The 27888-nt window shown below is 50.0% G+C and overlaps 8 protein-coding genes across 8 annotated transcripts; 3 read left to right on the top strand and 5 right to left on the bottom strand.

The window, feature by feature from the left end:
• Positions 1 to 2908: 2908 nt before the first annotated feature.
• On the top strand, positions 2909 to 3515 carry HO133_008998 (uncharacterized protein; the record flags this gene model as incomplete). Its single annotated transcript, XM_037299859.1, has 2 exons — positions 2909 to 2969; positions 3145 to 3515. 2 exons carry the CDS (start codon positions 2909 to 2911, stop codon positions 3513 to 3515), a joined length of 432 nt encoding a protein of 143 aa, XP_037154685.1.
• Positions 3516 to 4164: 649 nt separating this feature from the next.
• On the top strand, positions 4165 to 6625 carry HO133_008997 (uncharacterized protein; the record flags this gene model as incomplete). Its single annotated transcript, XM_037299858.1, has 6 exons — positions 4165 to 4395; positions 4455 to 4876; positions 4927 to 5358; positions 5412 to 5680; positions 5792 to 6325; positions 6387 to 6625. 6 exons carry the CDS (start codon positions 4165 to 4167, stop codon positions 6623 to 6625), a joined length of 2127 nt encoding a protein of 708 aa, XP_037154684.1.
• Positions 6626 to 6871: 246 nt separating this feature from the next.
• Positions 6872 to 8269, bottom strand: HO133_008996 (uncharacterized protein; the record flags this gene model as incomplete). The annotated part of the gene is made up of 2 exons (XM_037299857.1): positions 6872 to 8209; positions 8258 to 8269. 2 exons carry the CDS (start codon positions 8267 to 8269, stop codon positions 6872 to 6874), a joined length of 1350 nt encoding a protein of 449 aa, XP_037154683.1.
• Positions 8270 to 8741: 472 nt separating this feature from the next.
• Positions 8742 to 10302, top strand: HO133_008995 (uncharacterized protein; the record flags this gene model as incomplete). The annotated part of the gene is made up of 2 exons (XM_037299856.1): positions 8742 to 9312; positions 9368 to 10302. 2 exons carry the CDS (start codon positions 8742 to 8744, stop codon positions 10300 to 10302), a joined length of 1506 nt encoding a protein of 501 aa, XP_037154682.1.
• Positions 10303 to 10543: 241 nt separating this feature from the next.
• HO133_008994 (uncharacterized protein) lies at positions 10544 to 10922 on the bottom strand (the record flags this gene model as incomplete). Its single annotated transcript, XM_037299855.1, has 2 exons — positions 10544 to 10708; positions 10788 to 10922. 2 exons carry the CDS (start codon positions 10920 to 10922, stop codon positions 10544 to 10546), a joined length of 300 nt encoding a protein of 99 aa, XP_037154681.1.
• A 1396-nt stretch (positions 10923 to 12318) lies between these two features.
• On the bottom strand, positions 12319 to 12917 carry HO133_008993 (uncharacterized protein; the record flags this gene model as incomplete). Its single annotated transcript, XM_037299854.1, has 2 exons — positions 12319 to 12370; positions 12433 to 12917. The coding sequence occupies 2 exons, from the start codon at positions 12915 to 12917 to the stop codon at positions 12319 to 12321; spliced, it is 537 nt and encodes a 178-aa protein (XP_037154680.1).
• Positions 12918 to 15052: 2135 nt separating this feature from the next.
• On the bottom strand, positions 15053 to 18735 carry HO133_008992 (uncharacterized protein; the record flags this gene model as incomplete). The annotated part of the gene is made up of 2 exons (XM_037299853.1): positions 15053 to 18419; positions 18509 to 18735. The coding sequence occupies 2 exons, from the start codon at positions 18733 to 18735 to the stop codon at positions 15053 to 15055; spliced, it is 3594 nt and encodes a 1197-aa protein (XP_037154679.1).
• Positions 18736 to 20864: 2129 nt separating this feature from the next.
• Positions 20865 to 22741, bottom strand: HO133_008991 (uncharacterized protein; the record flags this gene model as incomplete). The annotated part of the gene is made up of 2 exons (XM_037299852.1): positions 20865 to 21491; positions 21542 to 22741. 2 exons carry the CDS (start codon positions 22739 to 22741, stop codon positions 20865 to 20867), a joined length of 1827 nt encoding a protein of 608 aa, XP_037154678.1.
• Positions 22742 to 27888: the final 5147 nt, after the last annotated feature.

Here is a 27888-nt window from a genome sequence, read left to right as displayed (position 1 = left end):
CGTCCAAAGTAGTAGGTAGGGTTGATACTTAGCGAAAGAGCTTCATGGCAGTCTTCAGACTTGGCGACACCGTTAGCCCAACGCTAGTGTTACAGAAATGAAATTCAGGAAGCTGAAACAGAAACACCCAAGATCTACGCATAACGGGCCCAAGCAATAAGTCCTGGCCATCACTTAGAATTTCCTAAACGCAGAAGAAAATGCCTATTTCAGTGAGTTGAGTTGCAGCTAGGGATGCGTAATGACTGACATTTGACCCCTATGACAGTCATCTGACGGTCATAGGCTGACATCCCTTTGATATGACATATGACACGCTAGACTAGTTAGGTTAGATCTTAGTCGACACGAAGTTTAGCCGAACGCCGAATACCCTCACATTTCCCCGCAAAGCACTCGATATTTATTTACCACTCTTATTTCTACACCATCACACAATCAATAGAGACTCTACTATCAAGCATAGCTAGGCGCACATTACCTCTATCAGATACGCTCGTCCATAGTGCTTTCACACCATTCATCGATCAGTAGAAGAATAGCGAGAAGGAGAGGGACGTCTTATTGGCTGACTATAAGGATATTACGATGGCTGGTACCGGTTAGAAAGAAGAAGAAGGAGGATTGGAAGGGTCATGAGGTTTATAGGGAATACATATCAAATAAGGGCCAAATTTGAGTGGGGGATCCTCGTAAGATAATGGCAAAGATCGAACGATAGCTATTTCAACGAATTGAAATCGTCCGTTATTTGCCTGAGGGTTTAATTGATCAATTAGAATATAGCAAATATAGTGGTAGATATTTATTAGTGCGGTCATTTGGCCACATATGACTGTCAAATGACAAGGGAGATCTGACCTGACGTTACGCATCCCTAGTTGCCAAATAAAAAGGGACTGGCATTGAGAGACCCGGGTACGTTGTGGGGTCATCTAGTCCATCAGCTCTCGTAGAATTCGAGAGCTGACGATGTGGTCCACGGTACTTTGGTGTCTAGGAAGGGGAAAACAGGACGTTGGCGATGAACATTGCTTGTTCGGCGTTGCCAAAGAAGCAAAGCTTCCCACCGCACTTCAACAGTCCTTCAGTCCTTCGTCCGCGTAGTATCTACTTACCAGTGTAGTTAGGAGTATCTAGTTCGTATTAGGTTCGATTCCTAATGGCGCTGGTACAATGGTGTTGCGGTGCTTTTTATTTTCTGACCAGCGGGCGTCCTCGACAGGTTCGCCGCTCCGCCGTACCTCTAACAATCTGCTACCTCCATCTTGCTACTGAATAATCGACGAATCCCTACTTGGTACGTTATGGGTGAACTACCTTTCTCGAGTGCAGACTTTACTACGCTAGAACAAACCAATCCTTCGATAATCTTTTCCATTCTCTCTTCTCCGACGTTCGACTTTGGAGTCAGTCAAGAAAGAAGAGAATGAGTTTGTCAAGACCTGTGGTTATGAATTGCGTGTCCATTGGCGCTGAAACAGCGACGGCATGCCCGATTTGGGCAGTCGCCTCAGCCTCAATGTGACATACGCGCAACAGACGCCCCACTCGAATGGGACTTCTCTGGCACCCAGCTTTTCTATCAGACTACTAGATAACAGAACAGATCTAATGCTATACGCATTGCGGAACGTGAAAAGAGCGAAGGCGAAACAAGCCCTCTGCCAGATCGCAATAAAACAGCACACCGCGATGTATAGCCAGGAACGACGGCCGCGTCGTTTCAAGTGGGAGGACTGTGCGCCTAACTATCAATGCGCTTCTGTATAAAGACCTACAACCCGTCGATGCCCTTTCATGAGATACATCTGATCCCATATTCTTGTTCTAGACTTTTACTACTAAGAATACGTATGTCGCAATCTCAGAACCGTCTCGTCGCTCGCTCATTCTCACAATGTTAAGTTCATTTCCTCATTTTGTTGTGCCAGCTTCTACATTCCTCGCTCTTGCGGCGGGGACACCTATCGAAGGTGTCTTAACCTTTTAGTCTATTGCAAAAAGGCAAGCTTCCAGCTGCACGCAACTGAATGGTAACTTCGACAGCACATGCTGGGACCAGCTGGACATTGCAAAATATCTCGGCGATCCAACAACAGGATGGAGAGCGACGACACCCAATTGCACCAACGGAGATTATGTAGGAGCAGTGACAAACTTTCAAACACCAGACACATACTGCTGCAGGCCAGATGAACCCTGGCAAGCCAGATGAACCCTGGTCAACGTGTTTTCTGCGCCGAGCAGCGGCAACAGTCAATCTGGAGGATTGGACAAGCATCAACACCACTGGAGGAATTGGCGCACCACTTGGTTCCTGTGATTGGACGCAGCCAATTCAGTTCTTACCGTTCCTGTCTCCAAGCATTGCACCCCAGGCCACATATGTTGTGAGGAACATACTGGCCGTCAATGCGTTCTTTACCAATTATTATACTGGTCAGTCATAGATCGTTCAAATATGCGTAATCAATAATTCGTTGCTTTTGATTAATCCTGATTTAGCCCTTCAATCAACATCGACACAAAGTTCGACACTCTCAACTATCGTGGCAACGAGTGGAGACGCAAAGATCAAGTTGAGGGCTCTCTTGACAGCCTTTACTGCCGGACTGCCATTCTGGGATGTAAGCAGTGTCCGATCTAGCCTTCATCGATTACCTTACTGACTTTCCTCTCAAGACTGCTGCTGCAGGAGCTTCTATGCAGCCATCAACAAATGTCTCAAATCTAGCGAACATAGCTATTCAAGCCTTCACAGAAAGTCTGCGTCACGGGCCTGGGTTTAGCTCTGCAATGTGGCCCTCAACCACGAACAGCACCGAACTCGCCGAGCTATCGCAAGCGAGCTTGCCGTCCGCATCCGCCATTAATTCGATTTCTGGAAGCAGGTCTCCAGCTGATCATGAGCGATGTCCCAACATTCATCACATTCGCTGGCGCCGGCCTCTTCTCCGGTGCGAACGGTACTGAAATAATTCCCCCTAAACGTCACCAATCCTGACCAATTCCCTCCTCTCGACGCCGCGGCCAACACCATCGCTTTGTCTGAGGTTCTGTCAAAGCACAACTTCACCACAACAGCCCTAGCCACATCTACTCTAGCGGCCTTCCAGCTAGACAGAACCTGCAGTCCCAAAGGTACTGTGTGTCATTCAAGCGTGTCTACTGGCGGAGAATTAGACACCTTCTACTGGAGCTCCGTCACGCAGCGTCAATATCAGGTCTCTTCCGCTGGAACGCCCGCTGCCAACGGTGCGAGGGATCCCTCCGCTGCTTTGACGCTTTACGAAAACCTTCAGGGACTGAGTTTGCCGGTGCTGTTTGATGGTGCTTATGACTGCACGCTTGAGGGCAAGGCTAAAGGGTCCTCGGTGGTTAACGTCAATGCGGATGGAACCCTTGATGTGTCTTGTCTTACAGTGCTGCCGATGTATTTGCCGAAGAATACTGCGTGTCCTGAGGGGGCGGTGACGGTGGATGGGAATTGTCCGTTTGGGTGTGAGAGGTAAAGAATGGGAAAAGGGCAATTTCGGGGTTGTATTCTGGCATTGTATTCAGAGGATCTTCGCACATCTGTAAGTATAAGAGAAAGCTGTTTGAAATCGTACACTCTGCCCAGTCCGCCTTCTCCACGGAAATTGTGCTACGCATTTACCTCGCTAGCGTCGAGGTAGCCAGCTAAGTGCGTGGCAAAATTATTAGCATCCTCTCCAAGAGTAGTAGCGAATAGCTTCATCTTCTCTCTTTAACCTTTTCACCACTCGTAGCAAGTAAAGTTCCTATACACCTTGCTTAGCAATTTCGTATTATCTCTTCTTTCGCCCACAATATCTATTGGCCTCTCCTTCATTTGCTATAGAATCGTATACTATCTACGTTGGCTGGGAGCTATATGGAATCATCGAGAAGAAACACTAAGAAATGGCTAAGCGAGGTATATAGAAGCTTCGCTTGTTACGAAGGTAGTAACGAAATTACAATATTGGAGAAGATGAAGCTATTCACTACTGTTCTTGAAGGGGTGTGTGCGATTTTCTCAGCGCCAAGGATTCCGGACCTTTGTGCATACGCTAAACCCCCCACCATGCTCAAAGCCCTTCTCAAATCACCGACTTCGGAGCGCTGTCTCAACTAAGTCTCCCTTGCTTCTCCGGTCCCATGAACCCGCTGCCCGCCGCTGCATTGCCTCGTCCACAGAGCAGTGCTGGCAGCGTTGGCAATACTGCTCCCACAAGTACAGCCGCCAGCCCCACCGGTGTCAAAGGGAAACGCAGCAGGAAGAGAGAGAGTTCGAGCGCGAGTGAGCAGGATGAATATGAGGGCAGTTTTGGGGATAAGAGGAGACAACCCGGAGTGAAGAGGGCGTGTAATGAATGCCGGCAGCAGAAGGTGGGTTTGGCATTGGTCGTGCGCAGAGAAGGTTACACAGCTGATGAGTCAACGATCAGCTACGGTGCGACGTTGTTACGGAACCGTTGTACACGACATGCACACGATGTCAGCGCCTAAACCTGGAGTGCAAGATCGAGTCCAACTTCAAAAGAGTAGGAAAGCGGAGCAAAAATGCGGAGATGGAGCGAGAAATCGTGGAGTTGAGAAGGCAGCTAGGCCTCCAACAGACCTCACCACCTACGACTGGACCTACGATCAAGGCTGCATTGAGTACTTCTGTTAGCCCTACTATATCCCACCTACCTGCACATCAGGATCAGTATATGGGCTCCGAGGAGGCTGTGGCATCTTTGATGGACTTGAGATCTGGACTTGAGGGTGGATCCTTTTTAAGGAGTCCAAATGCCCAGCTGCTGCTTACCAGACGGATTGGGGATATTGTTCTTACCCACGACCAGGTGCAGGAATTGTTCCAGTAGTATGTGATAGTCCAGACCCTACATGAATCTCGTCTGACAGGATAACCAGCTTCTTTACGTTCCACCATCCTTTTATACCCTTCCTCGATCCAACAAGGCCCCCAGACGAATACCACCAATCATCCCCTTTGCTATTCTGGGTCATCGTCAGCGTAGCGACTCGTCGATACGACCTCTCTCTTCTGACCGCGTTGGCTGGTCCACTATCTGAACTACTTTGGAAGACGCTTGCAGAAGTTCCCCAAAACTACATTGTTGTGAAAGCATTATGTATTCTCTGCACGTGGCCTCTACCAATAAGCAGCACTTCTTCAGATCCGACATTCATGCTCTCCGGATTGATGATGCAAATCGCAATGCAGATTGGCCTGCACCGACCCTCTCATGCCCAAGACTTTACCAAATTCAAGGTTGAATTGCGGGAAGAGGAGTTAAGGGATCGTGTACGGACATGGGCTACTTGCAATGCTGTCGCACAGCGGTAAGTCTTACCATCGTGCATTCCACCCGCCTACAGAAGCTGAACCTCAAAAGAGTCGCTACTGGCTACGGTCAACCTCCAACAACGTTCTATGACTGGACGCTTGCTCCTTCAGGGGCACACGAACCTAGCTTTAGACTTTCTGATGACGTCTATGGACGATTGTTGATTGAAACGTTTAGCAACAAAGTTACAAAGGCGCTGTACAGCAATCATTTAGACCCTGTAGGGTTGGTCAGTGACAACGAGCGATGGATGCATACCACTTTCCTTGCTAGAGATTACGAGGATCTGGAGCAAAAGCTGCACCTTCATGGTTCTTGTACGTGCATCTTTTGCCACCCCAACTTTCGCCCTTTGTGGCCACCTTTCTCGTGTCTTCAGATCGCCTCGACCCTGGCACCAGCCTCCAAGAATTCTAACACTTTGGCAGTCTCTACAGTCTATCTCCGCGCCGCCAACCTTCATCTCCGTCTCTCAGCCTTCTTCGACTCCCCATCTTCAAACCGTTACCACATCGACCTCTTCGCCTTGTGGCGCTCGACGACCTCGTTCCTTGAAGCGGCCTTCAACGTCAACACAGCCGCGGGCAACGTACTCATTTACTCTACCAATTACATCCTCCAAATGATTATTGCCGGTGGCTTCTCGCTGTTGAAGCTAATGAACAGCTTCTTCGCCAGTCACGTCGACATCGAATACGGCAGAAACTTATTCAACCGCACCATTCAAGCAATCCGATCCATCAGTGTTTTCACAAATGATCTGCCAAACAGATTAGCTGAGGTCTTGGCACAGCTCTGGAGAAGCAGCGGAGCTGGCTCGAGACGAGCGGTCGCGACCAATGACAGCACTGACAGCTCATTGCAACTCAAAGTCAAATGCCGTATGAGCATGAGCCTGGTTTTCGACTCCGTCTGGCGATGGCGGGAGGAATTCCAAGCCCAAGGTCGCGGCAACCTCGAATGTATGCCCATTCTTCCTTTCCCTGTCTACAAGTACTCGTCAATCGCTGACAATGTCCCCAGCCGCGCTCAGAAACCCAACCAACCCCGACTCCGCCGTCGAATCCTCCGCCACCTCCCTCGCAGACACCGGTCTCGCCCCCTCAGCCCTGGTCGGCGGTACCCTCACCCCTTCGGATGACTTCGGTGGGGAATCCAATTACGAGGTCTTTGACCCGTTGAATTGGATGTTGGATGGGCTTGTAGACCTTCCATATGACCTTCCAATGGGCCCGGACTTGGAGGTTCAGGGCTTGACGTAGACAGATTGATGAGATGATGCCTTATGAATCACGAGAGCATAGACACAAATTCATCATTTTGGATCATTTCTCCGGTTCCGGACCATTCAGTGTGTGATATTTGGGGTATCTCCCCCAACAACGAAGTATTCCTCGGTTTACCCTCAACTAAATAACGTGCCATTTCATGTCTTGTTCGGGGTATCTTCCCCTGCATCTCGCTAAATCACATCCAATCCTCCCCCTCCATCCCCGCCCCTTCTCCGGCTACTTCCCCCCCTCTCCGCCTTCCTCCTTCCCCTTCGCCTTGGCCACCGTACTCCCCTTCGGCGCACCTCCGTGGCGCCCATTCGTCCCGTTGGCCTGGCGCTTCGCCCACATCAGTCTCGCGGCCGCCGCTCTCACGGGGTCCTTGCCCTCCGTCTCCTCCTTCGGCTCCGTCTTGATGAGTGGCTTTGGAGCAACTTTGGCGGGTCGTTCCCGCTTCTTTGGTTCGATCTGAGGGGCTGCGGAAGCTTCTTTGGCCTCCGGTTTGATGGTGCGGGCGGTACGGACCCAGTCCGGTGGCGTGAATGAGCGGGCGCGCGTGTCCTGATTTTTGGTAGCTGGCTGGTCTACTGCCGGTGCATTGGCGTCATTGGTATCGGGCTCTCGGGCGCGTTTGGTGGACTTTTTGGGGGCGGTTACCGCTGCGTCGATGTCGTCAATGACGCGTGGCTTGCGGATACGCTTGCCTTCGACGGGCTGCATGGGCTCGTTCATGTCGATATGGAGCTCGTTGCGGGGTCTGCGGCCATTGAAAGGTGGCTTATTGATGGGGTTGGTGGCACGTGGTCTGGTTGTGTTTTGGGGGTTGTTACCCGTCGTTTGGGTGATGTTGGGGGTAGGCTGCCCTAGAGAGTCGTATTCGTTGGGATCTTCGACTTTGCGTGGGTTGGCTTTGCGCTTCTCTTTCCTGTTGTGAGGGGATCTGCGCATGCGAGTGATTTCGGTCTTGAGGGCCATGTACTCCTCTTGCCATTTCACCATGGCTTGCTGAGCATTCAATGCCGCATCGTAGAGGGCATCATCCGAGAGGGATTCGTAGTTTGCGAGGGACGAGATGAGCTGTATGGCGTCTGGAGATGGGGAACGAGCCGGAGACTGAGCCGGAGAAGAGGGGACGCTGTTGTTTCCAGCGGAGAGAGCAGGGGTAACAAGACGAGTCTTTGATCCAATATTTGGGCTAGCAGCCGATCCAGCGGTCGTGAGAGGAGTAATAGGACGAGCAATGGCATCATTAGACGGGCTAGCAGCCGGTCCAGCGGTCGTGGTAGGAGTAACAGGACGAGCAATGGCGCCAATCGACGGGCCAGTAGCCGGTCCATTGTTGGCGGGAGAAGGGGTAGCAGGACGAGTATCTGCTCCAACCAACCGGGAAGCAGCCTGTCCAGTGGTAGCAGTATAGGGACTGTCGTAAGGAGAGGTAGCTGGATTCAACGGGGAACCAGCCGGTCGAATAGCACCACCAAAGCGGCCAACAGGAGCCAGATGCTGGACGTACTTGGCCGGCGTGACGCCAAAACGGTAGGGACTGTCAGGACCAGCCTGACCGGCTTGATATGACTGCATTTGTCAGAGAGATGGGAACGCAACCGGAAAAACAAGACATACATCGGGGTCCATGATAGCTTTGAGAGCAAAAGAAGCTTGCTGCAAATGGAGAAAAGGGGGTGTTCTTGTAGAAACAACGGGTACCAGACCTCGGAGACGATGCAACGGTACGAGAAGTAGCCAAAGTAAGTGAGGAAGATGCTTGTAGAGAATGTCTGCGTACAGCAATGTAATGTTGTGGATGTTGTAGAATGAGAAAATTGGAAGAGATTCGGACACCTACTTATACCCCATTCAGAGGCGAGTGGCTGGTCAATTCGCCAGGATGGATGGACAATAGCCATCTTTACAATACAATCAATAGACATTATTTAATTATTTAACCGGTCAATGATATTATTGTGGTGTTGTTCAATTCACTTCTATCAATCTTTCAAAAGAGCAACACTAGCCGAGGACCCTGGCCCAATCCCGAGCAACCAACTAGCATCATCCACTTTCACTTCACTTCCACCCCTTGTACGAGTTTGAAAACCTGCACATCATGTCGAAGAAAGAAAAGCTGACGGATGAAGAGCTTTTCGCTCAATTCGAGGGGTTGGAGGGCGATGGCACTGCAGTCCAAGCCCCCAAACCAGCAACAGACGGCCAGCAAACAGATGCAGATCTCCTCGAAGAACTAGGCATACCAGAGAGACCAAAGCCCAGCAGTCGCCCACATACGCCTCGGCCACAGAGTACATCAACAGCATCGGGAACGAGGTCGTCTCCTAAGCTTACTCGAGCAGCTACACCGAGCTCTACCGATGGCGCGCGGTCCAGTGAGGAGAAAGCACGTCTACGCAAGTCTGGGGACAGTACCCGATCTTTCCATAACAGCTTTACCCCAGCGAGCAGTGGAGAAGGGGAGAGTGAACCCGAGAAGTCTGCCTCTTTTGTGCCAGAAGCAGTGCAGGCGCAGAGCTCGGGTGGAGGATGGTGGGGAAGCGTGTTTTCTACGGCGAGCGCTGCTGTGAAGCAGGCTGAAGCGTTGGCAAAGGAAATCAGGCAGAATGAGGAGGCTCAGCGGTGGGCAGAGCAGGTCAAGGGCAATGTGGGTGCTTTACGCGGTCTAGGTACGCTCTTCCAATGTTCCTCTAGCTGTGATCTTGATGTTGACATTGATCCTAGGCGGCGAACTTCGCTCTCGCGCCCTTCCAACTTTCTCAAACATCTTGCACACCCTCGCTCCACCTATTTCCTCCCACGAGCGTCTACAAATCCACATCACCCACGACATCGTCGGCTATCCTTCACTCGATCCCCTAATTTATTCTACCTTCTCCCGCGTCATGGCACAAGTCGAGGGCGGCGATCTCATGGTCATCCAGCGGGGGCAAGAATCCACTCAGAGGCGGGGCGAGGATGCGGGTTTCACAGGCTCAAGCAGCAGTGGCTGGAGCGATGGGCCCTGGTGGAGGCAAGCGACCGAAGCCAGAAACTTGGGAGCCGTCAAGGGACTTGTAGAGGGAACCAAGCTCTCGAAAGTCAGCGCCGAGTCTTACGCAACTGACTACTTTGCGCCACGCGGTGGGTTGGAGGAAGCGGCCAAGCAGGCTACGGAGGTCCTGAGTGAAAGCAACCCAGTCCGCAGCAGCGACATTTTCCTTGCCATCCAAGCCATCAGCCAGACCTCGCCCGAAGACTTCTTCGGCGGTCCAACGTCTCAGCCAAAGGGTGAGGAAGGCGCTGTCGAGCCAGAGGAGGATGACGAGCTAATTTCCTTTGCTATCTACCTCCACGATCCTATCCACGGCATCACATTCAACACCGTCACACAAACGCTGCCACAGAGATGGACCGAGTGGCTTGACGCGTCCGCAACTTCCGAATCAGCCGAGTCAGGCTTACCCGACGAGATTGCGGAGATTGTGAATACAGGTGGCGTAGATCCGAGAGAGTGGGTTGCGGAGTGGGTTGAAGAAGTGCTTTCCCTGGGCGTGGGCGTTGTTGCGCAGAGGTATGTCGCTAGGAGGATGGGTGTAGGTCTAGGTGGTATCGGAAGGGGAAAGGCGAGACAGGAGGCGTTGGAGTCGGGTGGTGGAGAGGCGGCGAGGGCCGTTTGATTGTCCAAGCGGACTTTTGATTGGAACTGGAAGTCTTGTGGGCGCTCGGGTGTTTTGGCGATATCCACGCGCGGAGCAGCAAGGGGTGTCTTTATCGCTCGCACTTGTACTTCCAGGCTGGCCGGCGCATCCCGTCCCTCTCGCAGATGTTCCTCGAAGTTATCCCAAGCAAACTCCCTCGGCTATGCATAACTACCCTCCTCCTCTGTCAACCCAACAAACCCCATCTCCTCCCCCCCGCCTACTTCCCACCCTTCCCCTTCCCCCCCTCCCTCCCCTCCCCGTCTCCAGCACCACCCCCCTTTTTCTCCTTCTTCTTCTTCTTCCCCCCCCCCAACATCTCCAAATGCCCCGCCCTCTCCGCCAACGCCCGCTCCGTCTTCCCCGTCAACCCGGCCGTGTACTTCTACACCGTTGCGCACACACCGTCAGCGGCACACACACCCTCTCTCCCTCAACCGAACAACATCCGATATCTGACGTACCTTGGTGATCTTCTTCTGCGTCACCAGATTCCTCTTCTTCGGCGCGATGGCCCGTTGGCCTTTTTTGGGACCGGCGGTTGAGGGTTTGCGTGAGGAGGGCGGGGGTTTGCGGCTTTTGACGACGCCTTGTGCCATTTTTGGGAGGGGTTGTTGGTGGGGATGGGGTACGGAGGGAGGTCGGTGAAGGGGGTTGTGGGGGTGGAAGTTGGGGATGAATGGTTTGTGGGTTGGAGACTTCGGTTTATGTCCGGGATGTTCGGATTTAGCGGTTCGACAAATGGCGCTTGTCCTTGAGCTTTTTGCGCCGCAATGATGCCAAGTTTGGGTTTTCTCTGCAGGCTTAAGCTCACGCTTCTTTTCGACGTTTTTTCTAATCCTGATGCTGGAATGGATTTGTACCACTTCAATCAGAGGGCTGGACTTCCCCTTTCGGTTCCATGGGAATCGCGACGATGAGGTTGATTTCCCTTTTTAAAAAAAATCCCTCTCTTTCACCTCCTTCAACAATCGAGCAGCCCGCCCTCTATCTCCCCCCCCCGCGCGGATTCATTCAAACGTTGATCGACAACAAGCAACGTGGGACTGTGTCCAAGCTGTCGAATAGTCCTGAAGCGTCTCCGCCTCCGTCTTATATACGCCCGCCATCTACAACAGCCTAGGGCTCTTCCAACCGCAACCTCGAGATGGGACAACGTGTACAGCCAGTTCTCGCGCGCTCTTACAGATCCGCAGGGGTAGGATATTCGCCTTAGAGTCCATGCTGTTCGTAAGGTGACATTTCGGCGTTCAAATCCCTATGATGATGTGATGCAAGGTGTACGTCAAGGCCGTACGCGCCTGGCATGAGAGGGCCAATGCACCGAAGGTTGATCTACTACGTGCTATTCATGGCGTCATTCTGCATCGATACAGCGATTAACAGGCTTTGAGTGCCGGCGGGTACTTTGGGGAGTCTCGCTGGACCCCTTTCGCTTGTGATGTTGATACAGATACCTCGTGCAGGGTCAACGGTCTGTCGTACGGAGAGTAGGCCGTTGGGGAGACGCAGCTTCCTTTGGGTTGCAGTATGCACGTGTGGAATGAGACTGCGGTCTGCCTGTTCATGTGTCCTGTGTTTGCAAGAGGAGTGTTATCTTGAATACTCTACTACGTTGGGGGGGTTTGCGCCACGAGGTGAGGACGAATGGGTATTGTTGGTAGGAAGGATGATGGCTCTTGCGCGTGGTGAACCCAGCAGTGAGAGTTGTGAAGGAGGGTTGGGTGTGTTGCCGGCGTGGTTGGCTTGATTGTAGGGAGAGCAGAACACCTCTCTTTATTCTTGCAGTGTCAATGAGTTGTCAAATGTAGCACATGTACTGAATCTGTTATACGTTTGACTTTGTCCCTTTCGTGTGTTTGGCTGTCTCTTGAGCCCAACTTTTCACACTGACAATAATGTATCGAAGTCGTTAAATTTCTTTCTCTTCCTTGTCCGCATACAAACATCCTCATTTCGAAACCATGTTCCTCAAATGATCTTTCCAGTCCCGTTTTAATACATAAAATCGTCCCAGTCGTCAACAAGAACCCTTCCGCCCTTCCTCCTTGGACATACATACATCCCTCACCCCCATCCACTCCCTCTCACTCCCAACCCTCCACTCACAACTTCTCCCCCTTCTCCTCCCCCTTCCCCACCAACTTCTTCAAAAACCTCCTCTTCCCCCCCACCTTCTTCTCCTTCCCCCCACCATCATCCTTCCACACCCTCCTCTGCCCCTCCCCCTTATAACTCGAATACATACTCGCGTTCTCATCGAACCCAATCGCCTCCAGCCCCCTCGCGCTGTGCTTCAGCTGCGGCGGCCTACCCGTCTCATCAGCCTGGTACGGCAGTATGCCCGACGCTTTGAGGTTGTTGACGAGGAGCTGTGACCGGACGCGGTGCGGGGTGATTGCGTACGTTTTGTCCAATAGCGGGTCTTGCGTCACGCTGTTGTTGTTGTTGTTGCTGTCGTTTTTCGGGAGCAGTTTTTGAGAGTCGTGATGCGAGGAGGTGGAGGGGTTGATCCGGGAACCGTCGGCGTTGAAGGTGCGGAGGTTGGATGGGCAGGCGGCGTGCGGGGTGTAGACGGAGGCGTGGACGGACATCTTTGTTGTACTTGGGGAAGAGAACAATTGGGGTTCTACTGGCAGGCGCAACAACCGTTTTGAATGGGTAAACTGTTGACGGTTGGAAACATACAAACCGCGGAGCAGACACCGTTCTATTATAACCCCCCATCTCAAAAGGTTTCTTCAACCCCCCATTGAAACCTCGGCACGACTTTCGGCGAGCGCGCAAAATCATTGGTGTCGCAAATACGCAGCATATGTCCCAAGAAAGGCATGTCGCGGCTTTGAAATCGTGTGGCGATTGGTGTCGCCAATACGCACTCGTACCAGCCGTTGCGGGTAAGTAACGAACTTCCTTCGCGCGCCGTGCCTACGTCGGGTCTATATATCCGCAAAGGTGGGACCGCTTCTGATTCGATATGGTCGTATCTTATCTTCGTTGACGTTTCCAGTAAGGGTGGCACAGCCCGGAAGTTATTGTGATTGATGAGACGGATCTGCGAGGAGAATTTGGCGCAATCAGTAATGTTCTGTGCCTGGTGGAAGTTTGTACTCGGAATCATATGGCGAATTAGATTCTGCCGGTGTGATAACGGGTCGTTTTCTGCACGTTCGCATGCTATGGTGTGAGACATTTGGCAGTAGTGTATGTAGGCTTAGTATGCAACAGTCTCACAGAAGCCCGCGCCAATCGAAGTCTTTTCCATGGAACCGGAAGTGCACTAGACCTCTAAAGGCCTCTTCGGCCTTTTCGTCTCCAGTCCACATCAAGGCCTTTTCGGACGCCTCTGAAGCATGCTCTGAAGTCAGCTTGTGAAATACAGATATAGTGAATGCGAGACTGTTCTTCAAGAATGGACGTCTTCCACTAGACGATTACGAAGGTGAAGTTGCACGACTTCCTGCTTTGGCAGACGCCCAGGTTCCATGGAAAAGCAGTGATCCATACTTTATGACGTTAAAAAGCCAAAAATTCTCCGGCAATTTTAAGAATCACAGCGATGTCTGACTGCCATACCTGGAGAACGCTTGTATTCGGAAGAAAATCTGACCAATGAACATGCTGCGCTGTTGAGATGTCTCGCGTGTGGAGAAAAAGCGCTTGCTCGGCGTAGACCGTGGGGGGCTGATTTTGCTAGCTGAACGAGGGAGCACTGCCTCTGCAGCGTCTAGCATCACGTCTAAACAGGGGACCTGCATTGAACCTCGCCAATCGAACCCTTTCAATGCGGTACATATATAGGCCATTGGGCAACAGGCCAGGCCTTCATGTCCTTCCTAGGGTTTTGCAAACCTTCGATCATGACGTTGCCATAAAGCATAGGGTGGAAAGGAGCCGCCAAGCTACCGTAGCTTCCTGAGTTTTGCTATTGACACGATTGACTCGGATAGCTTGAAAAGGTAATCCCGACAAATAGTAAAGTTCTCACTCCTCCGCCACTATCTCAAGTGACCAACGCATGACCTCGAGGCCCCATTTGGCAGATCAGTCTGGAATGACATCTCGTGTATGAAAAATATGCTCAGACCTGCAGGTTTTCGTTTCCATTGTGAGCGCTCACACCCTCCACGAAGTGAAACCAACTCCACCGCAATTGCCATCCTCGGTTGATTACCTAGTGGCTTGGGATGGCGCGTGGATCTCGAATTTGGCTAATGTACTATAGTAGTCAACGGGCCGGTGCCTACCAGCTTTCCATGAGACCTTTTTGATCTGCGGGGGAGAATTTGGCGACACAATCCTCCGATTCGATATTTGGAGATAATAGGTAGCGGGAAACGCTGGTACGCGGGGAATTCCTAGCCTATGGACTGTGTACGATGGCCACGTTGGAATCAAACGGTAGCATCGTGTGGCTTACCTGGGAGTCCTTCTGAATAGACCTGTCGAATAGTTGTCACTGTTGAAATCAGCGAATGCACTCCAGACCTACGGTCTGGAACCGGTGATCTGGTCCTGCAGTGAAGAAAATGTCCTAGTCTCGCAGGTATACATATTTAAATGAACATGTTAATGGAAAAGAAAGCAATGCTCAATATGTGTACATATGCGCATGATGTACACTCAGGGTATAAAATAGACGCCCCCAATGCATACCGAAGCCTTGCCACCGGCACTGAAGCCCCATCCCTTTAACATGCGCCTGCGAGCCCTGAAAATGTACATACACTCACATCACTATACACTTCGCCCCTTTCTCCTTCCCTCCGTCCTCGCCAACAGGACTGTCCCAACTCTGCCCTTCACTCCTTGCCTTCCTATATTTGCGAGAACCCAACCACCCCTTCTTCGTCGGCGCCCTATCCAACCTCAGCGCCGGGCCCATACTCTGGCTCCTCCTATGTCCTCCACTCCCGGCTCCCTGCAAGTCTCTTGATCGTGACCTTGTACGTGAATAGCTAATGAAAGAAGACACGCTTTCGATCGTCTCCAAACGGCGAGGCGTGGGTCGTAATAGAGCAGGCGATGAGCGGGAAAACGAGTTGCTGGCGGAGAGAGACAGATTTCTGCCTGAAAGCGATCTTGCAGGAGCTTGATTGGCCGGCGACGTAGGGCTACCTGCTGCGCCCAAAGCGCCGCGAGGTGGTGCGGGCATAGGATAGCCTCCTGGAGCGACGATGCCCGAAGGGAGCGGACGACGTGCTCCAGCCGGAGTAGCTTGGCGGGAGCGGTTGTTCAAGTTTGCGAGCTGCTGGGCGGTGGGTCCCATTGCAGTTGCTACCGTGTTCGCAAGCAGATCAGAGCGGTCGGTTGACCGCTGTGGTGTCGAGGGCATGTTCGTCCCAGCCAGAGGAGATAATTCATGCGGACCTCCGCGCCGATGCAGCGACTCAACGCTGGAGTTAGAGGGAGCTGGTGGGAGGGGGTACTCAAGGCGCTGTTGAAGGTTTGCCCCAGTCAAAGTTAGCGGCGAGCCCGGGCGTTCGCTGCGCGTCGGACTCGGCGGCAAAGACACGGACTGGCCAAAGACACGTTCGGGGACCGGTGACACGGTGATCGGAGGGACCCGCGAGATGAATCCAGCCGTACCGGGTCTTCGCAGCGATGCGCCCATCCGGCCGACAAAAGCAGACATGGGTCTCCTAACCGACAAGGTCGACGTTGATTGCGGACTTACAATAGAAGGCTCGCTGGTTTCGTCGCCGAAGGAGAAGTTCACAGTGCTTAGTGGGCTGACTGTGTTAGACCCCTGCGAAATTGTGTCGGATACCGACCGGTGAGTCTGCTGAGCGGTTGATGATGCCTCCGAGCTCCGTTGTCTAATTGGCATTGCGGGCCTTTCCGGAAGAGAAGTAATCCTTCGTGAAGCCACACTAGAAGCTGGGCTCCCGTACATGGTGCTAGCGCGACGAGGTTGTTCTCGTCTCATCCTTACTCGACTCAATGGTGAGAAACGGTCTGGCTTTTTTGGCAACAATGTAGCGCGAAGGTGCTCTGGAAGTGGCCTATCTGATTCAGCAGTATACGGTGGAGGTGGAGGAACCCAGTTGTCAGCGTCGCTTTCATGAGGCAGCTCTCCACGTCCGTCTGCACGCCTATATTCCACCCGTGCATCGGAGATTATACGTGGTGGATTGCGTTCACGGTTTGCGGCTACAGCTGTAGCAGATCGATACAGAGAGGTGCGAGATCGAGGTTGAGTGTGAGAATATGGTCCATCAAAGACTTCAGAGGCCTCTTCCAAGCTAAGTCCTTCGGCTGGAGAATCGGCAACCTCTGGTAGACTCGCCTGGGCAGCAGCGACGCTGGTACTACCAGCGGCGGCTGTTGCTGCAGCATTAGCATTTGCGATGGCGTTTGCTGTTGGAGGCAAAGGTGGCATTTCAGGCGCAGACGCTAGCACATCGACTACAGTTGTCCTCCGATCTGGCAAGTTTCGAACAGTGCGTTTTCGAGCGAGGGCGACCTCAGTGTCCATATCCACATCTTCTTCCTCTAGAAGCTCCGGAGTTTCATTACCAACCTCGAATTTAATTTCCTCGACCATGCCACCACGGGAAGTTCGATCGAAATCAAGCATGACAAGGCGGCCGCCATCGACAGATGCGAAGCCATCCTGTTCCAGGTCCGGATCTCCCGGTATGCCACCTGGCGCAAAAATAAGTAGTCGTTCTCCGAGCGATGGTGAGCCTGATATTTCCCGCTTCCGGGTGACCCAGCACACTCCTGAAACACCAGATATCTCTGCCACTAGTCGGCCTTTTGCAAAGACGTTGCGATACTTGTCGACCAGAACCTGCCATTTCGGCAACCTAGTCAGCTCGATAGCTTCGCCTCGAGTTAGCGATGTTGACGGACTCCTGACTCCACCCGAGGGTGTGCCCTGCCCAGACAAAGGTGCTCTTTGAAGGTTTGGATCATCTGTCTGGGTTACGGTAGATATGTCCAGGCCCTCCGGAACACCATAGAGCCAAATTTCTTTGCCCAGAAAGCCTGCAGCGACAAGCTCGCCATGGTCACTTGGAGTAGGGAGTGTGCAAGGCGCTAGCTTCTTTCTCGGATTCCTCGAGCCGTCACGTTTGGGCGGCCTCGGACCAGTGAAGTATGTAGAGCCATTTCGTAAATCATCTGTACGCACTGCTCGAAAGCTCTCGAACACCTTGTCGTAGGTGAAGGTCCAACTTGTGTCTCCATCCGATCGATTTGGTAGCAGCGCTGCATTACTACAATCCCGGCTACTGTTGGGAAAGAGTATTTGCGACGTCCATAGCTGACTTATCTGCTCCGAAGCAGGTAAGTGATGATGATCTTCGGAGTAGTAAGGCGCGGACAGGATGACAGTGTTAGGATTTTTGCTGTTCTTCGTAGTCCCAACGAGCATAGTTCCATCGCCGGAGAACCTCAAAGCGTCCACTCGATCACATTTCACAGCCCGGTGCTCTGATGCTAGAGCGCTGGGGGCCAAAGAATGAAGCTCAATCCCGCCATCAAAAGCTGCAGCGAGGACTTCGCCCTTTGGTGCCAAGGCTATAGCGTGTGGAGATTCATCCAGCGAAACAGCGCGCAAGTGCTTCACCTCAAGGTTCTGTAAGTTGTAGACGTTGATTCGATGATCGCTCGAGAGTACAGCCAGGATTGATCCGTCATCAACTATTGCTGCTGACACCGGTCGCCGCAAAACCTTGAGCTCCCTCTGTACGGATATTTTGGGTGAAACCGTATCGATGACATATATTCTGGACGAAGAGAGAGCTAGCACCCAGTGGCCATTGGGTGAGAAGACGAATTCGAAGGCTTCGCCCCCAGGAAAAGCTGCTGAAGAGCTTGTAGTCGTCGATACAAAGCTTACGAACGTCCTCCGCGGTTGTAGATACGCTTCAAACAAGTTCCTCTTCACTTCTCTTGCAAATTGTCCCTTCAGCTTTGGCAAGCTATTTTCAGTGAATGGACCTCCAACGTAGTTGTGTGAACGAGAAAAGGAAGGACATCGTGAGAGATGATGGGCGTAGAGATGCGGCGTTTCTGAAGCAGAGCGCCAGGCATGGTCGACAAGAACGAGGGAAGCGAAGGTCTCGGGGTCTGTAAGGTAGAGAATGCTGCAAGTCAAGCAGTTCAAGTCAGTAATCTGGAGCTCAAGGACAAGAAGTAAAGAGTCCTGACCGAGGCGGACGATTGGAGTGCATACCTTTCACGTATTTCAGCTGGGAGCGACATGACGCCATGCTTCTTCTGATCTCTGCCTTTCCCTTTGTCCGCCGTTTTGGTTTCCTTGGCCTGATTTTGGGCAGCTTCTTCAACCTCGTTTTCATCTGCGTTTGAGGGATGTGGAATATGGACAGAAGGCGCTGCGGCAGCTGTGTCTTCCTTGTCTTCCCTGTCTGACCAGCTTCCCGGAGCTGTGCTTATTTCCATCGCTGCCATCCCGCAACTTGGTAACTATAAGTCAAGACATCTGACATCGGATACAGTGGTTGTCGCAGGATTACCCTGCGATAAATCATTAAGAGTGATAATCTGACGCGAAGGTCTGAGTGACTACGTATCATGTGTCATGTCGGTCGCAGTAGGCGCCAAATAGGAATAGGAAGGGGCTATGCCACTATTCCCCAAAGGAGGTGCGATGACGGAGGAAGAGCCGAGTTACTGCGGAGACTCAGACCACCTATACCTACTTTACTTGTAGTTGGCCGCCGCCCCATCCTTTTGCCTTCCCTCCCACACATCCTTTTGATCCTTCGACTTTTCCACCTTCCTGCGCACTTAAGAGGGCATTGGCGTGGCTTACAAGCGCCTTGATTCTGTATACCGCCTTGAGTCTTGTGTGTCATATCCGGACCATGCTCATGATCGGCAAGGACAATCCTACCCCCAGCATGGCCCCAGATCCATGAGAGAAACAAGGGACGCACATGATACATCACAAAGGCACACAGAAGGGAAGCGAGAAACTGCGAGACGGTGAAACCAAATTCAACACCACGGTCACCACCTGGACAAGGATGTTGCTCAGTGGCTGTTCGAGTCTAACAAATTATTCCAGGTGCAGCTCCAGGGTCGGAGTATTTAGGTGCAACCTCGCTATCTCCCTGCCGTGGAACGATATCCTTCCTTGAAACAAGTTCCCTCTGTTTAGGACACACGATTCGCTTATTCTGTTCTAATTTCAGCCATCGTGCTTGGCTTTTGTTGTCTGACTGGCCGGCCATGGGCGGGCCAGCGTAATTAGTCCAAGGTGCACAATGGTCCTGGACCGTTTAGCAAACTAATCGTCCAGACTAGTACTATCATCCAATTCTTCATGGATCTAAGGCGCCACAATTGCCCTTTCGACCGTTTTTGTCATTGTCTAATATCGATGCCGCTACGAGAGAAACTACATAAGTAACCGGTTTTTCAACTTCAACTCATGCAGGTCTCTTGTGTTACCAGCAAATCTATCAAAGGAATCTCTCCCAACTAGTCCACGAAAAGAAACCCCAAATCAGGCCCGTCAAGATGCGATTGAAGCTTCTCCAACTGCTCTTTGTGATCTCTCTTACTCCTCTTACCGCAGCTCTTCAAACCATCTACCTCGCGTACCTCGCGTCTTCCGGCTCGTACGTACCTTCAGGAGTGTTCCCTTTCAAACCGTTAGTTGCAAGACACGTCTTGCATCATCGGAGGGGGCGTTCTTTTCATACATGTCCTATAGATGCCTTCTAGGCTTGTTATCCCTGCCTATAATTTGAAAAACAGACCTTGACTCCATCCTCGAACAGACCCCACTTCATCGCCTTCTTCTCAGACAGCAACCCCTGTACAGACGGCACACTGTTCGGCTACACGCCCGAAGGGTTCGAGGATTGCAATGAAGACCTCACCATCTTAGGCCATCAAAACATCACCTTCACCGGTTGCAAACCCACCACAGCGTTTCCCTTTTCCCTGCCCACAGGAGTCGCGGATAATGGTGCGCCAGCGCTGAAGTGCAAGCCGGCGTCGAACCCGCCCGGGGGTCCGTACGGAGACTATGCTAACTGCGCATATACTCCCAGCGCAGCCATCGTGGGGCCTGTGAGCTTGTTGGAGTATTGCTCGTAGATCGGCGCAGGGGAAGTGGTGGGGGATCGGCTACGCGCTGTATCAAATCGATGGAAGGAAGTACACGCGATCAACGGCGGGCAATGTCAGAAACAAAAGACACTCCGAGTAAGAAGTATCGGATTACATACTACGTACACAGAATGAAGCCCGAATTGAGAAATGAGAGCACCTACCCTAATCTTTCCCCAACCCCCCAAATACATACAGCCTACATGTTCTTACCATCGACTCGGCGCTGCTTCGCTCATGTAATTGGGCAAACTTCTTGCAAGTATCGGTATCGAGGCTTGAACTGACGGGCTGGCCTGCGGACGGGGAGTATTTGGTGTTATATAAGAGGGGGAAGTTTTATACAGTCGCTGAATTAAAATCACGATCCAGGCCGCGCTATGAGTGGAATCATTCTGCCGTCCTGACGCGGGAGGCAGGAAATGGGTGAAATATAGACCGCAATGTCCTCATGGCTGCTTTCCGTCGCCAGACCCTGAGCCAAAACCTCGTCCCCCGAAGGGGAAAACGCCCGTGATGCTTGACTTCATGCCCTTCATCGCCTCCTCATTCGCCTTCTTTTCCTCCTCCGCCATCTCCTTTAACCATTTCTCACCATTCTCCCGGACTTCTTTCTCCATAATCTCGTACTGCTTCTGGCCTCGCTCCCGCACCTGGTCTTGGAATGTTTTCCCCTGCTCAAATCCCTCAGATAGACTGTGTTCCATACCGTCCACGCCGCCAGCTTGCGGTTTGGTACCTAAGACATTGCCCAGAAAGCCCACGGATCGTCGGGGCCGCTTGGCTTTTGCCTCGGCGTTCTCCTTTTGGAGCTTTTCTCTAATCTTGGCTTCGCGCCGGGCAAATTCGGTGGGAATGTGTGTCCCCTCGAAGGACTTAAGAACTTCCCGCGTGTCACGGGAGTCGAATGTAGCGATGAATTCGAGGAACGGTATGTATGAGACGAGCTCCTTGTCTTGGCGATCGCCTTTCCATTTTGGTAGTATGACTGCATTTTCGGGTTGGAGCTTCGCATGTGCTGGCACGGTGTCAAGCATAATGATTTTACTGAGGTCTCGATTTAGAAACGAGAGATCCTGAAGCGATGTCAGTTTTCCCTTTAATCGGTGACAATTAAAGATCTCACCTTTATGTACTCTCCGCTCTGATACTTTGTAGCCTCCCGGTATAGGGGCCACATGACAAACAGTCTGTATGGGTCCAGTTTCTGTATTACGGGATGTCCGATCATTGACGAAACACTTGTGAAGATGACCAGCTCGTAATACTGGCTCAGATATCGTAAGAAATAGTCCACACCAGGTCGTTTCGCCATCCTCCACCCATGTTCTCGCGTCCACTCGCTGTGTACCAACATATCTTCTAAGCTTATCACAAGTGTATATGGTCTTGCCCACGCAGGATCTGTATCCGGTAGTAGCTTAGGGAAAGCAGGTTCCGTGTAGTAACTCAGCGACCCATTCCAACGCGCCTTCACCCGGTTCCAGAACAGGACAAAGCCCCATCCTGATGGCGCATCGAGGTGTTGCTTCTCCTCTTCTTCCGATTCCCAATTCCTTCCCAAATAGACGCCTCCAGCGACGAAGAAGGCTGCCATGGTAGCAACGGCCCAAGACGCATACCGATTCCGCCGCCTCTCTATCGATGATATGTAAGCTTCCTTTGGTAGATCTCCACGACCACCACCGCCAGGCTGCGATGGATCTTCAGTAACGTTCAGGCTTGCTGGGTCTGCCTTGGCTGAAGACGCCATTTCTGCGTCCAGTGTAGATGGTATTCCCTGTGTCAAGTCGGGCAGAGGTCCACTTGTCTCTTGCACCTGCTCTCGACTTCGAGCTTCGGCGGGGTCTATGGGAGACGCAGAGGTGGATTGAGGAACGGTGATGGCATCAGATGGCGCGGATGTGCCGACTTCATCTGGGGGTTTCGAGTATTCAGGATGAGGATATGATTCTGCGGAGTTCGTCGGAGTAGGGCCGTAGGTTTGCTGGGGTATAGATGCTTGTTTGCCGGATCTCGAGCTCATGATAGCATCGTACTCTTCCTGAAGCTTCGAGGTATCAGGGAATTCTGACTGACTGCTTTGAGATGCAGGATAGCCGACTTGTCCTCCTGCGGCACCCACCGCCGGCCCACCAGGTCTTGGAGCATTGACTCCATGCGCATTTGTAGAATTAGGGTTTGTAGGCGCTCTATATTCGAAAGGTCTTTTGGGCCTATTGTTTTTGGCGTAGGCACGAGATTGTAGATACGATATAGGCACTTGAATTGTGGGCGCTGGTGTACGGTAGAGGCGCAGAGAGCGCCTCGCAACTCGCGCCAACATAATGGACTTGCAATCAAACATACACTTCAAGATACCATTACGGTGTGCTATATCACACAGCTTCTCCAGAGAGTCCTCCAAAATCGAACGTCCTCGGATAAACGACGGGCCGGACCCTTTTCTTAATCCCGCAGATTCTCTACGACCTACACCATGAAAGTTTTATTATACCCAGCGCTTGAAATTTGACTCCGTATCTCTCAATACTACGGCTATGGAGTTGAAGTAGCTGGGAAGACCGATGACTCATCAGTCGTGTAATCAAGAACGGCAGTGAGGCTTCCGATGACTTGTCTGTTCCGTTAGCACGACATATACACCCCCGCTTTCTTTGGCCCGCTGCCAGTGAAGTAGCCAAGTGGGTTTTCAGGATGCTATGGAATATGAACGACCTCGCTATGTCCCATACCTGGCGGACGTGAGGATTATACCGACGCCCAAGGCTCAGAATTGAGGCTGAGCTCGGAGCCAACGACTAGGACGCTGCATCCTCATCACTATGTCACATGCCATACCACACGAAGATCGACTGTTTCCTTGAGTTTTTCACTCCTTGCATTGTAGTGCAGTTCCTGAACAGATAGCCTTTTTATAACAAGTGGATTGACGAAGCCTTCTGTCACCTCTTTGGCCCGTTCCTCGTGGACTCTGCCCATCTCTTCTCGAATTCACTTGGAAACCGTTAACGTTTTCGTTCTATAAAGAACTCGTGACTATCTCCTTCGAACTCATCATATCATAAAAAGCAGGCCCAAATTTTACTCCCACGGCCCCTCTTCCACAGGGGCGGAAATTGCGCGAGCTGTAGTCAGCCCATTCAGCTGCGTCACCCATTGGGTATTGAATTATGGGCATCAAACGTCGATTAAGGTTTGTGATCACGACGTTCCCTTTTACCCCTTCTGCAGTGATCAAATCCCCAGTATCTGTTTTTAATTCCATGATCATACTTGAAGTGTTCACCGTGTAATATGTGGGATCTTGATCAATGCCACCAGGTGGAGCGTCAAGAAATCCATGAGGCCCCCTGGATTGTAATTTCGGAGTCAGTGTTGCCTATTCGAAGGGTCGCATTGAGCCTTGGAACATGTCTACAGAGTAGAAACCTCCAAGACTTGTCTCAAAACTCGAGACTCAGTCCAAAGGAAGAAAAATGGCCTCCAAAATTACGTACCATCAAAAGATTCGTATTGAACGGGTGGGATTAGAATGGAAGGAGATGCCCTATTTAAAAAAAGCTTCTGGTCCCTGTGCAGGAATTCTCCGATGTAGAGCAGAAGCCGAACGCTAGAAACATGTTGTTCGTGCTCGATCAAGTAGTCCGCGAGCCGGCACATGACGGTTGGCATCAACTTGACTGCGGACAGTCCCCCTCCGACAGTCCCCCGTCCATACTAATGCAGCCTACCGGCTATACCCGCAGCCACCCGGCTTGGCATAGGCCTTGGCATAGTGGATATCTGACTGGTGGGTGCATTGTCGATATTTCTTTCATTCCACGGTATAAATATCCAAATAGGACGTTGCACCTTAATGAGTGAGGGAGGCCTTATGGTGTGGGTTTCTAGCGATAACTTTTACCACAATTCCAGGAAGGTTGTAGGATTGCAGCATCCTTGCTAGAAAAGACCTCGCCGTTGATAGGAGGACGCTTATGGGCAGCTGAGAAAGTAGCGAAAGTATATTTCTTTCTGTCTGTAACGGTCGTAGCATATTGGAGGGTGTTCATGATAAGTGAAAGAAGATGAGTGATACGAATAGTCTTGATAGTTGAACTTGGATAGGATGCGGAGGTATGGGAGAAATGTGGGTATTTCAGCTATCTATAAGGCTATTCGATATCGATCTTCTCGCCGAGTTTGGCGGTCTACTGACGATGATATTCTAGGAAGGAGGTGAGTAAGTGGCTTATTATTAATACTCTTACATATATTAGCGAGTTTTGGTGTATGTAGCTAATGATACGGCTTTGTTAGAATTTCAGGTATATAATGTATAGAACGGACGGATTAATTCTTTAAAACTCTTCGAGGCCAGGTTCTAAATATAGTATAAAATTAGATGGCTGGAAAATATGGTGGCTGGGATGCGCGGAGGCCAAAAACATGGTGGCTGGGATGCGCGGGGGCTACATTTCGATAGGTTTAGCAATAGATATTTGCGATATAGGCCCTACGTCTACTATTATTATACTGCCTTCGAGTTATTTATAACGAATCTCAAGTATCACGTCGTCGCCGTAAACGACTATTTCGAAGTCAATAAAGTGGGAGGATTTCATTCGAACTTGTAGTCTTAGCTTGACCTTATCGGCCTTGAGGTGGGTCTAAGTAGAAAACCCTGTCAAGACTTATTTTTTTGGTGTATCGCCCGATATATAATATTTATACTCTGCGTATATATGATTCTTAATAAAAATACGCATCTACGTAATATAGTCTTTTTTGAAATTTTTAAAAAAAGTCGAATAATATAGTTAAATAGGTCTTTATTAAATTAGAAGCTATGATATAGTAATTAAGAAGTAAGCTTTTAATTTCATTCTATTAAAAAACTTAGCTAACTTAATTATAGCAATAGCATTAATACTTAAGAATACTATATATCTTAATAAACGCGATACTATATAGAAATTTTCTTAAAGTATATATTCTCGAGGTAATCGCTATAGTACTCGCTAGATCGATAATATAGCGTATTAGAGAAAATGCTATAGTCTTACTAGTTAATTTATTACTTCGATTAAACGTCGTAGTCTCTCTCTATTTTTTAAATAGTCGACGATATGTATAAATAAATAAGTAAGTAAGTATATATATATGAAAGTAATTGCGGTTGAATTTGCGGAGAGTAGAGCGAAGAGCGAAGTGAAGATAATTTATTTTTTTAGTGTAAAGTTAGATATTGATAGTGACGATATCGATAAATAAGAATATCTCGTATAACGTCGGAGTCTCTTATAGGTATATGAAATATAGAAAAAAACGTCTTTAAATATAGAAAGGTCTGCGTTATCATTATGAATAAGCTAATTAAATATCGCTTAATATTTTTCTTTCTACTATCTAAAAACTAAATATATAACTTTTTTTCTTTACTCTAGAACTGGTTCGCTAAATATTTTAAAACTTCGTATTTATTAAAAGAAAGAATATTTCTATAAGCTATAAAGAGGTTAGTATATATAATTCGAAAATATCTCGCTATTATCGTCGAAGAGAAAATCGCGTATTTAAGCGTTTTTTATAGTCTTCTTATTCGCTTAAATTCGTTTTAAACGCATTAAGCGCGTTAAAATTATTTAAAATATATATTTTATACTTTCTTTAACTTCTAAGTAATATATCTTTAAGTTAATAAATATATATATAGAAGAGATAACTCTAGTACTCGATTTTTATTAGATATTAATACGATTAAACTTATAATTTAATTATTATACTCGATTTATTATATAATCTTTTAATAATATTAAATATAATATATTATCGTCTAGAATTTAATTATTAAAAAATAATCGACTAAAGATAAGTACTATAATTATTAGCGGAGAATATATATCTAAATAAGCTTATATAATAATAACGAGCTATTCGATTATAATAAAAAGTTTATATACTTATTTAGCGACCTCGAAAGATCTATTACTCTCTTAATTAATATTAAAAGACTATATGATAATGACTGGAAAATTGAAGGAAGTTGTAACTTCCCGTTAACGGGGTAATTATTATAGTGGGTTTACATAAATTAACGGTTAATGTAGCGATTCGGGGGTTTTCTACTTAGACTCTAAGAAAGGGATATATCGTAATGAGCCTGCGATATGATTAGTCTTTGAAGCGAGGCACGAGTGTAGAGCTGGTTATAGGTACCCCGGCTAGCCGTGAGTCTGAATTACTGAGACTACCGAACTTGAAGTTTCTTATAAGTGATGTATAGGGCTGGCGCGGCCTCTCACCTAAATTAGGTGGGGCCTAAAGCTTAGTGTGTAGATCGTACGCGGGAGGCTGCATTAGTATGGACGGGGGACTGTCGGAGGGGGACTGTCCGCAGTCAAGTTGGGTTGGCATGGCTACTAACACAGTCGCAGCGTAGGTTCGCAATGTCCAGGCTTGGTTCTCGAATGGGGCAACTCCAATTGACAAGTGAGAATTTGGGGTCGGGGCGTCTGTCAAGGCAAGATCGAGATCCAGAAAGCCCTTGTACAGATCCCCGCCATAAAGCAAGTTACCAAGACGGTCTCTGGCTGGAGGCCCGCACGAACGAGGCATGCAGCCCAGGACTGGGCTCCTTTATGAAGCTCTTCTCGCGTAACGTACGAGGGTTTGGGAACCGCAATTGTACCTCCCGTCCTGAACACAGCACCATTGGTCAATGGGGCGGTAATGACTTGGTTTCCAGGCGGTAGCCTGTCTTGGCTGCCCAAAAGCTTGCGTGATCCAGTACTGCAATTTCGTTGAGCTCAGACACAATATCGGAAGGTTAGCGTAGTGTTTACGATAGTATGGCCAGTTCTCGAGCGAACTTTACGAGCTCCTGTACAGAGCTTGTGCTTGTCAAAGTCATGGTTCGATGCACGCTCGATTGTGGCTCTCTTGAGGTGATCAACAAGACTCTGGAACGATGACCAGAGGTACTGTCTCAAGCAGTGTCCCTACGATTGGGAATTTGGTCTTCCATATATCAGAACGCCGCTCAACCGCGCGATTCACGGGTCCAATTAGCTAGTAGCCAATGCAGGCAGAGGACTCAAGCACTTCCTGCTGCTGGATCACAATCCTAGAGGCACACTCCTCGTGTATGGCGCAAGGTCGAATTTATGAAAGTAATTGAGACTAACGAAAGGTCTCCTTGAGGAGATGCTCGGTGTTTACCTGTCGATTAAATCCAATGATGGCCCCCCCGGAGAACCCCGCAGTGACACGTTCCTTGAGATTTTATCATCATAACATGATGCCTACTTATCAGAGCTTAACATGCCACATGGGTCGTATATCATGTGACCGCTGACGTTGCCCCCTAAGACCGAGCAATGCCATGTTCCTCAGACTAAGGTATCCTACGTATAAAGTATCTGCGCTAGGTGCTTAGCGTGCTTCGCGCCGAGGGGGCAAAGTAGTCAGAGAGCCATACAATGGAAACAT

This window comes from Letharia lupina, assembly GCF_014066315.1.
Source record: "Letharia lupina isolate WasteWater1 chromosome Unknown contig_6, whole genome shotgun sequence".
In the NCBI taxonomy this organism is placed as follows: Eukaryota; Fungi; Ascomycota; class Lecanoromycetes; order Lecanorales; family Parmeliaceae; genus Letharia; species Letharia lupina.
Note: the sequence above shows the minus strand (reverse complement) of the source record. Positions and strands in the feature narration are given on the sequence as shown.